Genomic DNA, 10283 nt, shown 5'->3' with positions numbered 1-10283 from the left:
TGACCACTGCCAATGGTGTAGTGCTAATGACTCCAGGGGTTTCCAACTGCATATCAAACAAATATCCCCCTTCTTATGGCATGGAAGGGTGTACCTCTTTTTACAATCTAGTACAGTAACAACCCAGCTAGGGTCTTGCTATTACTTTGAAATTGCAAAGAATAAAGGCAGTTTCTATGTAGGGGGTGGAGAGAAGGGAAAAAGCATGAACTTTTCTTTTCAGTGTAACTGCTGGAAACCACATCCCCACCCCAATGAAAAGCTCACTCTTCCTGCCTTTATCAAGGAGGTGTCAGATCTCACACCTTTGCAGTAAGGTACAGAAATGCAAATTTTTTGAAACCGGGTTAACACCTAATGAGAGGATGTAAACTTTCTGTGAACTTAATTTGTGGGTTTTTGGTGTGTGTTTTTTTTAAACCCCAACATTTCTCAGAAGGTTTCAGTGCTAGTTGTACATTTCCAGATTGGACAATTTAAAAATACAGAACTTGAAGATGGTGCTTTGCTCTTTTGAAAGACTTGAAGATGGTGCTTTGCTCTTTTGTTAGACCTCCTGTTTATAAACCCCAGCGTGTCTGCAGGAGACAAAAAAATATACAAAGTGCAACTCCAGAATTACATACCTCAGAATCAGCTGTCCTATTTCCACTGACACTCTTCTCTATTCTAGCATCAAAACTTCACTTTTGTTAAACTTGGTTTACAAGTTACAATACTCCCTCTTTCTCCGAGTGTGCAGCTACTAGTAGTTGTACCTTATCTTGTAGTACCTTATCTTCAATTAACTAGGCTTTCATCCCCGCAAACTCCTGTTTTGCATATTCAACAGTGAGCAATCCCTACATACATACATCCTTTGGGCTAATAGGTACACCATTGTTTTGAGAACAGCAACGCCACCCTTGACCAAACTCCTCAGTGGTTAAACCCCACTACAATGCATACAAGACTATTTCCATTAGCATAGGCATGTCCCATTCCCAAGAGACTGTAATCTACTCCCAGTATAAAAAAAAACAACTGGCAGTGATCTACCCATTGTCATTGGCTTTTTTTTTAGGAGGGAAGTGCCCAGAGTTGTTGAGCTTTCTGGGGGGAGGATTGCACAGTTTTTTTAGCTTTCCCCCCATAACTTTTTGTACACGATAAGGATCCCGTGATCTACCAGGATCAGCCAGGGAACTACCGGTAGATCACGATCTATTGGTTGGACACCCCTGCATTAGCAGAATTGCTTTACCAAAGGAGCATCACCATTATCATATTGCTTTGTTAAAATGACATATGTGGTTTTCTTGTTCAAAACGGCTGCATAGCAAGCAGAACTTGAACAGATTAAACTTCCTCTGTTGCTTATGCAAGGATCAGTTTCATTGGCTGAACGTGTCATATACCTATTAAAGACACAGAACCTTACTGGGGAAAGGAGAAAATAACTTCTCTACACTAGATGCCGCCCTCATAAAAACATGATAGTAGACTTCAGGACCGCAAGTTGGTGGGAGGGAATCCTGTGGCCTTCCAGCTATTGTCATACTATAACTCCCCACCTCAATCCTTGACCATCAGTCATGCCAACTGCTGATGATGGGAGTTGGAATCCAAAATTCTCTGGATGTTTACAGGTTTCCCACCTCCGTATTAAACTGAGGAGAAGACTAATCTCCCCCCCCCCCTAGAGTTTACTACATACAAGCAGCAGGAATTACATGAAGTAGCATTCAGGAATATGACAGCTCTTCCTACAGTATATAATTGTATCCACCAGGAAAAAAACAACTCGTACCTGGCAGGATCACAACAAAAAGTTGCAAGGACCTACCAAAGTTAAGAGATTTGGAGCCTTAGAAAAGTAGATATGAATTGTACAGGTTTGTGAACAGAATGTGGGGTTATGTTTTTGCTTTTTGCATCCTCCTTTTCTTCAGTGACACTCGGAAAGACTAATATAGAACAAAGTGACCCGAGCAATTCACAACTTTAGTATTTGCTTGTTTCCATGGTTGTCACGTTTGAGGCTTGCAAGTCGTATCTGGACCCCCCCCCCCCCAAAAAAAAGGTTCATTTCTCTATGGCTGGAGAGCAGAATTGCCAATTACACTGGATGGGATCTGGCAGCTGCTTCCCATACCATAATCACCATTCAGAAAGAGATGAGACTTGAATAGCGAGGAAAGGCTGAGGTCGTCTTTTGGACAAGAATGCATGTAGCTTTCCTTTTGTCAAAGCAGAAGTTTAGAAAGCCAGAGACCTGTAAGTGAGAAAGCTACTGACACAGCAAACCTGCAAAATTTAGGCAGAGGTGGCTCTCTCACATACACACACACACGGGAAAGGGGAAATGTGAGTCTGGATGAACCATATTTTCTAGATTCCCACTTTCCTATAAACAATTCTACTAGAAGTCATCCAATTACGAACAAATCGCTCCCACAAATATGCAAAAGTCCAAGAAGAAATGCCTACATTGCATGCGCAAACCCACGCACCTAGAACTTGCTAACATTTCTGCACCACCCAAACCTTTAAACCTCTTTTGATATACCTACCCATGCCCTATATATGCAGCCTCTTCCCACACCCCATCTCTAGGCGGAGGCGGGAACCATAAACTCTTATAACAACTTGTGTCCCTTTCAGTGGGGCTACAAAGCACACAATAACAGTTCGGGGTTTTGAATTATTTTCAGCTAACAACCAGCAAGACAAAGCTCTCTGCACATTCTGTCTCCCCTCCCCACAGCAAGTTTGAGAAAACTGGCTCGGAAGAATAACCCAATCACAAGACACTTCTCAGATTTGCACCCGGGAATCAGAAACATGGAATCATAAGAGTTGGAAGGGACCCCAAGGTTCATCCAGTCCAACCACCAGCAACGCAGGAATTCTGCCCTGGGTGAGCCAGAACCACCAACCTTCTGGTTAACAGCCAGACACACTGACCCATTGTGCCACTTGGATAAAGGGAGTATAATCGCCTGTAAGTGCAGACAGCGTAAGTACCTAAATCAGGCTGCTCACAATGTGCAAAGAGCAACTCAAGGCTGGCTACGGTTTTATTTTCTCCTGGAAAACTCCTATTCATTTATTGTAGAGGTAGCCCCTTATTAATGTGTGGGTACCAAGATGTATACTACCTATTCAAGGGTCCAAGGGGGCCAGTGTAACTGTCCTTTAACCCTACGATTATGCTGCATCCTTGCTAATTAAACCTTGTGCAATTTTGATGCATACCTTCTGCTGAGGGAATCAAACAAGAGCAGGCTAATCCAAATATTTAAAGCCTCAAGCTTGAAAACCTATTTTTTCAAAACCGGAAAAGGCTGGATTTGAAGCATAACCCTGGGCTACAAACCACACTTACCTGGGAGTAAGCCCCACTCAATTCAATAGGACTTACTTGTGAGTAGATATCCTTAGGGTGATGTTCCTAGGCATTTGATGTTGAATTGACCGCTTATAGCTATTTTGAGGTTCTCCTATTCATTGTGATTTTTTTTAAAGGTAAGACCATCTGCTAGGTCCATGTTTCCCAAACCTGGGTCTCCAGCTGTTTTCAGACTACATTTCCCATCATCCCTGACCACTGGGTCTTGCTAGCTAGGGATGATGGGAGTTGTTGTCCAAAAACAGCTGGAGACCCAATTTGGGCTCCTGCTCTAGTCTTCTACCCCACAATACTATTTTTTCCACTTAAGAATTTGCAATAGTCTACTAACACAAATAACAACTTATAATATTCTAGTTCTAGTCCAGAATAACTAAGAGACTGCAGCTCTAAATACTGTTACTCAAATGCTGCTTTTAAATACATAAACAGCCCAACAAGGTCCTGCTCATGTTTAATGTCCCAAGCAAAACTTTATTTGACCTCCCTGGGCCTTAACTTAAGCTAGTATGATTGCAGGCTGTTTCCTTTATTCCAATACACTCCCTCTCAAAGTCATTATGTATAGGGGTGTTATTTTCACTGGAACTGTCCCTACTAACGCTTCGTTTGCACATCAAAACATTCCCTCATCTACTGTAAAAGCAAAAAAAAGATCTTTAGGGTGAAGACTTCCCCTTCATGGGGGGAAAAGTGGGAGGGAGAATGTGGGCCTCCCTTCTAGTTCAAAGGTAGGTGAGAATCTAGCAGTCAGAGAGAAACAACTCTTGTGACAGGCTTGAATTACGGGACGTCCAGTACCGATGGCTTAAAAGTTAGTTTACAAAGCACACATCTACCAGTAAACTTTGTTTCCAATTTTATTATTCCACATGGTTAACAAAAAGGAAGATTACATAGCTAGCCCTCCAACCTTACTTTTACCCCTCCCTTTCTTTTTCTATGCTGGGACATTTTCTTGCATTAAGGAAACTTACAGCATAGATCTGTATTACAGTGACAGCTCTGTGGAAAGGTAACAGCACAAACAGCTCACACATCTTTTAAAAAAACTGTTTTTAAGTGGAGGAAAGCTGAAGTTGCAGTAGATCAAAGAACATCTTTCGAGTTTCTTAATTAATGGCATGTAATTCAATGTTTTCCATTCAAACCGGGAAAGGTATTCAAATGATTCAAACCCTCACTAAGTCATTTGTTATTGGTTTTTACACAATTACCAATGTCGTTGCTTAAAAACAAAGGCTTAGCAACGACAAACTAAATTGGGAAGTCGCATAACCAAACGCAAGAACAATACGTGTGCCAAAAATCAGAAGTATAACCACTGTGTTAGCCCAAGAATCCTGAACAAATGAAACATTCCAACTCCCCATACTTGAACGGTACAAAAATTAAGTGCTTAATTACCAATGTTTGCACTCAAGGATACATATTTATGAATTGGCTCACTTGGGACAGAATTTCTAGAGCAGAAGTGTCACCCACCCCTCAAAATACATGCAATCATTGGTTAATTTAGTTGCTTTTATTTTTATATATATAAAAAAGATTAAAATAAAACGTTTGACAAGCTATAAAACATACCACAATAAATTCAAATGTGCTAGCTGTGCGTAAGACACATATCTAAAAGGCACCCTGCCACCAATACTTTAAATGCTCACCTAATTCCAGTCTGGCCCCTAGTTTCCTCTTCCTTCACTGAAGGAGAAATCCTAGACCACTATACTCATCAAGAGACTAGCTTCACCAATCCCTTTCAGGGATTTTCCTTTTTTAAAAATAAGAGAGAAAAATATCTATCACGGGAACATTTGAAGTTGTGCATAACTGCTTAACTTCATACATTTCACTGGTATTAAACCACCAAGTTTTTCAAATGCACAAGGTTTTTTTTCCTAATCGAAAAAAAGGTAGTGATTCGGGGCCACTTATAAGGACCATTAAAAAAAACCCCAAGGAAACAAAAAAGGTAAGTTGCAAAACACTGCTGTGCTTCAACAAAAGAGCTCTTCTTCCATACTTCCATCTCTTTTAACCCACACCCTTAATCATAAAAAGAAACCAAGAATTTCAAATATTCACCTCTCACACTCACGGATGAAATATTAACACAATCGAGCTACTTAGCCTGTCAGGATTTGACAGTGTAAGAGTGCCCAGCTATACAGTCCTGAAATACAGCAACATCACGACACAAATGCACCATCTGAAATCCTCACCGTCTCTATTCCAATGGCTAGAAGAACACAGTGCTCAAGTATTCTCCCTATTAGGTAGATCTTCGTTGGTTCCTGTGCAGCCTCTTTACTACCAAGGTCTCCACATAGATTTGGAAAGGCTGGAGGAAGGCACATTTTGCGTCCTAGACCTGTCCAGTCCATCCAAAGAGATGTGGCTTTGCTCAGCCTCCGCGTCTTCCGCATCAGAGCAAGTCTCCTCACTGGAGGAAGGTGAAGGGAGAGGCGAATTGGGACTGGGCAGGTTCAAAGCTCCAGGCGATTCCCCAGGCGTCTGGGAGAGCCCATCGCTGCCAGGCCACTGGCTGATGGATGGGTCTGACAAGACATCCGCTATCAGGTCCTGGAAACTGCCTTCGTTCAGAGGCATCGACTCCAGAAGGTGGTTCAAGAGCTCTGCTGCAACGGTGGAATCAATCCCAGGACAGTTGGAGACAAACGTATGGACTTCATGCATGCACTGAATGTACCCAGCTGCAAAGCGCTCGCTGGCCTCCCGCTGCAGTTTGTCGCTATCTGAGACCACAGGCAAAAGAGAGAAACACAGCAAGGGTCACGAAACATCCATTTCTCCTCTCCCCAGTAGTACTGCAGAAGTCTATCTACTCCCTTGGCCTTCAGTGCTGGCTAGATGCTAAAACTACATCCCACCCCCCCACCCCACCATACCTGTCAATGCCAAACTTTAAAAATGAGGCCCAGAGGCTTCTAACTAAGGGACGATCAGCCAGCATCACTGCAAATCTGGCTGAGGATACAACTGTATGTTTCAGGATGAATGCCCCAGCCTTTATGCAACGAGATAAATGTTGCTTTTGGAAAAAACAAGGTAGATGGGGCTGATAGGTAAGGTTTTATATACCTAAATGTGCCTGCTTTCTAGTAACAGTTGTGTAAGAATAGTTTTAACCAGGCTGAGCAAAGTTGGATTTATGCAGTCATTTCACTGCAAGTCCAATTCTCAAGCAGAAGCAGAACTACAATGCTCCTTGTCACAAGCACAGCTCAGCCTAGGTATGTTTACTCCAAATAAAACAAGTCTCATCATAACAATTAAGTTAGATCAAAAAAAGGATAGCAGCAGCCACTAGGTAGGGCAACAGGGAAAGAAAAAGAACATAAAGTGAAACCAGAACAGTGAAGGCCAGCAACTTTGGTTCAAACCAGAAATACTTCAGGTATGCTCTAAGTAGCACTGGTTTTCTGTTAAACTCCCTGGTTTGTTGTGGTATCACAAGGGGCAGGGAGAAGAGACATCATGCATACAGCCCTCAATAGCAAAGAGGAGGCATCAAAATATAACGATCTTAAGGAAGTAAGAGAGCTGCTTACAATACAGCCCTATGCATGTCTACTCGGAAATAAGTCCTACTGAATTCAAGGGGGCTTGCTCTCGGGTAAGGATATACAAGACTGCTGCCTTCCTAAGGAGAACGGAAAAGATAGCTTCCCAGCCCCAGAGAAATGGCAGTACAGAATGGAAATGGTTTATTGGCAAAATTAGCATGGGAGTAATCTCCTACTGCTTCTAAGCAATGGATGCATGTGCCATGCAATCCTTGGGTCCTGATGCTCCCTTCTTTTCTAAAAAATAATAATGCAAGTTAACTCTGTACCCCCCCCCAGCCCATTTCCCCTCCTCTATCTGACAATCCCCTTTAATTTATCTGCCCAGCAGCTTCTTCCTCCAGCCCTAATAAGGAGTAGCTCTCTAGGTAACCGAGGAAACAGCCAGATCCCCGACGCAGGACCAGGATGTAGATGGGAACGAGAGATAAGGAAGGAAGGATGGAAGTATGGATGATTGGATGTCACAGGGCAACAGCTGCGGCCACTCACCGAGAGACCTGTTCTGCAGGACGCCTTGCACCCGCTTCACTGTCAGCTCCAACACCTCGGCGTTCTCCATCTTCGCCTGGAACTAGCAGCAAGCAAAAGGAGAGAGGGAGGGGGGAAGGACACAGCAAAGAGCAAGCTCGTGAGTCCCAGCCCCCCTTCCCGTCCTCCGCGCGCCCCACCTCCGCCCGAAAGCCCTCCGCCTTGCCAAGTTACCTCCGCGTCCGCCAAGATCAGCCGCAGCTCTTGCAAGCTCTCGTTGATCCGCGCCCGCCGCTTCTTCTCCACCAGCGGCTTCCTTGCCTAGCGAGGAGAGAGAGAGAGAGGAGGGGAGGAGCAGAGGGCGCCACTTGCAGATCGCTCCATGCGCGTCCGCTTGCAAAAGCAGGCGCGCACGTCGCGAGCGCAGACCGCGCCAGAAGTCCACCCCCCACCCCAACCCCGCGCACCCCCACCCCACCCCCGCGCCCCCACCCCCTGTGGAGCTCCCGCACATCCCTCACCTTCCTGTTTCCTCTGGCCTCGAAGAAATCCTCGTCGTCCCGGCTCGGTCTGTTCTTGCTGGGCCGAAAGGAGGGAGCCATGGCCGGATCCGGGGCGATGCGAATGGGGGCAAATGCAAGACGACGGAGCGGAGACGGAGAAGTGCAGAGCAAGGTTCGGCCGGGGGCGGAGGCAAGGAGGCGGAGGCCGGAAAATAGTGCAACGAAATAAATAAATTAAGCCGAAAGGCTGCTGCCTCCGTCCCGCAGCAGAGCAGAGCCCACTCCCCCGCCTCCTCCCGCGGCCGCCGCCCCGGCCCTATTTATAGCCTCTGATTTGCATGTCAATGAGTCTATTGGACGCGGCGCGCCGAGGGGAAGCCCGAACGTTGAGCGAAGCCACCAATGGCGGGCGGGCGCTTTGTCTGGCCGGGCGCTTTCGGGGACGTTTTCCTGGTGGTAGCAGAAGCGAAAGCAGCGGCGGGGGGCGGAGGGAAGCCGAGCTGCTAGACAGGGACCGTCGCACAACGCGCGTTGTAATGTTTGCTTGCCGTTAGTTTCTCCCTGGTGTTTTTTTGTCCCCCCCCCCCAGTTGCTCACTCGCAGGATTGGACGCGATCGTTCCGTTCTCAAGAGTTAACAGCGGGGTTTCTTGCTGGAGGAAGGGCAGTAAGGAAGCGTGTGTATGTTAGAGAGAGAAAGAGGTGGGACTTGCAATAACGTGTGGAAAGGCTGTGAAAGCGATGCGTAAGTTGCTACTGGGCTTGCTAGTCAGCACGCAGTCTTCAAGCGTCCAAATTGCAATAGGATTTCTTACTATGATTATTAATAGCCACATATTTTAAGGTGGTAGTAGTGCTGTTGTTGTGACCTATCTTGTAGGTTTGCCATATTTGATAAAGAAAAAGCAGGACACCCCGAAAGTTTTTTTCTTACAATAATGGCAAAAACCCCGCAATTTTAAAAAATTGACTTGCCTATGATACAGGACAAAGCACCGCCTTTCGGAAACCCCCCTCGGCCCCTCCCCACGTCAATACCGCCTTTGAAACCCCGCGAATGTCCGGGAAAATCCGCACATATGGTAGCCTTATAAATCAGACCGGACCAACCGGTTACAGGCCATCCTGTTAGATGGCCAGCCATCCAAGAATTCTGTTAGATGGCCAGCCATCCAAGTTCTGGCAGTAAAGTCTGGCCTTTATTAAATATCATGTGCATGCTTTGAAAGCAGCAGCTACCAGAAAACCCAACTTTTCAGGTGTTAGATCATTGTGACTACCGGAAGTGCACAAGAGAAAGAGGTAGATGGATCTTCAAATCACAGCAGGCTCAGCAGGAACCGTCAAAATGATCTATGGTTGCAGCGTCTGAGTCATATTTTGCCTTCAGGTTTTGTTTGTTTTATATACAAGCCTTACGGAGTACATATCTGCATCTAACCTTGAAAAGGTTTTGTCAACACTACTGACAAAGATTTGGCTTTTCTCATCTCCCCAAATCATCTGAATAATTTGGGGGGAGGGGAGCAATATCCTATTATCAGTGGAAAGAGCTCTGGGAAATAACAATATTTGATACTTGGGCAATCAGTGTAATGTAGTTACAAGTCCATGCTCCACAAGAAGTAGAGTCAAGATTGCAGCAAAACAATAACTGTAGGAAGAAATACTAAGAAAACCCATGGCATACCAAGCAACTCCACTGCCCCTGGCAAATCACAATGGTGTTTGCTTCTGCCTTCAGATTGTCCATATATGTCATCACGTAGTTATGGCTGGACATCCCAATGATGTTCAGAACATAGAACAATTCCAACACGGAACATTCTATTTGGAGACTTGGATTTGCAGGAAGAGGGCACTTCCATTGCAGTCAGGCAGGTGCGTTCATCTATGGTTGCAGAATGCTTTGTTTACTACAATGTGTAATATATAAAACAAATGGGCCCTTGCTACAAAATGTGCAGTGCTTCTATTTAGGGTTTCAGCCACTCAATTACATTCTCTCATCCTAGTTTCCCTTTACCTCACACGTGTCAGAATTCTGCACCCACATGCTTAGCTTGGGGAGGAGGGGTTTCAATTTGGGACATTTGATCTCCTTTAATTTTTGGTGATGTACAAATGACTCAGTTAATATCTCTGAGTAGCTTTCTCTCCCACCTCTTGGGAAATGGAAACACAGCTTGCCGGGAACTGACAAAAATATGCTTCTTTCTACATACCTGTCTATGCACCAGTTCCAGCTACTCCATTCTATTCCTCCGTTCCATCCAGCCCCGCTTCCTTGTCAGTTTTCCCTCCCCAATTCAGTCTCTTACCGTTGCATGCC

The 10283-nt window shown here is 45.0% G+C and overlaps 1 protein-coding gene across 2 annotated transcripts; it reads right to left on the bottom strand.

Moving 5' to 3' along the window:
• Window positions 1-4900: 4900 nt before the first annotated feature.
• LOC117047277 (transcription cofactor HES-6-like) lies at window positions 4901-8223 on the bottom strand. Of its 2 annotated transcripts, none has more exons than XM_033150227.1 (4): window positions 7971-8223; window positions 7684-7770; window positions 7471-7546; window positions 4901-6147 (listed from the first exon to the last, which is right to left on the bottom strand). In XM_033150227.1, exons 1-4 carry the CDS (start codon window positions 8049-8051, stop codon window positions 5702-5704), a joined length of 690 nt encoding a protein of 229 aa, XP_033006118.1. In that variant the 5' UTR covers window positions 8052-8223; the 3' UTR covers window positions 4901-5701. The 2 variants fall into 2 exon arrangements, with proteins under 2 accessions (XP_033006118.1, XP_033006117.1); XM_033150226.1 differs by having other exon boundaries at window positions 7471-7552; window positions 7971-8221.
• Between the last annotated feature and the right edge of the window lie 2060 nt (window positions 8224-10283).

Source organism: Lacerta agilis, chromosome 5, assembly GCF_009819535.1.
Source record: "Lacerta agilis isolate rLacAgi1 chromosome 5, rLacAgi1.pri, whole genome shotgun sequence".
NCBI classification, from domain to species: domain Eukaryota; kingdom Metazoa; phylum Chordata; class Lepidosauria; order Squamata; family Lacertidae; genus Lacerta; species Lacerta agilis.
Note: the sequence above shows the minus strand (reverse complement) of the source record. Positions and strands in the feature narration are given on the sequence as shown.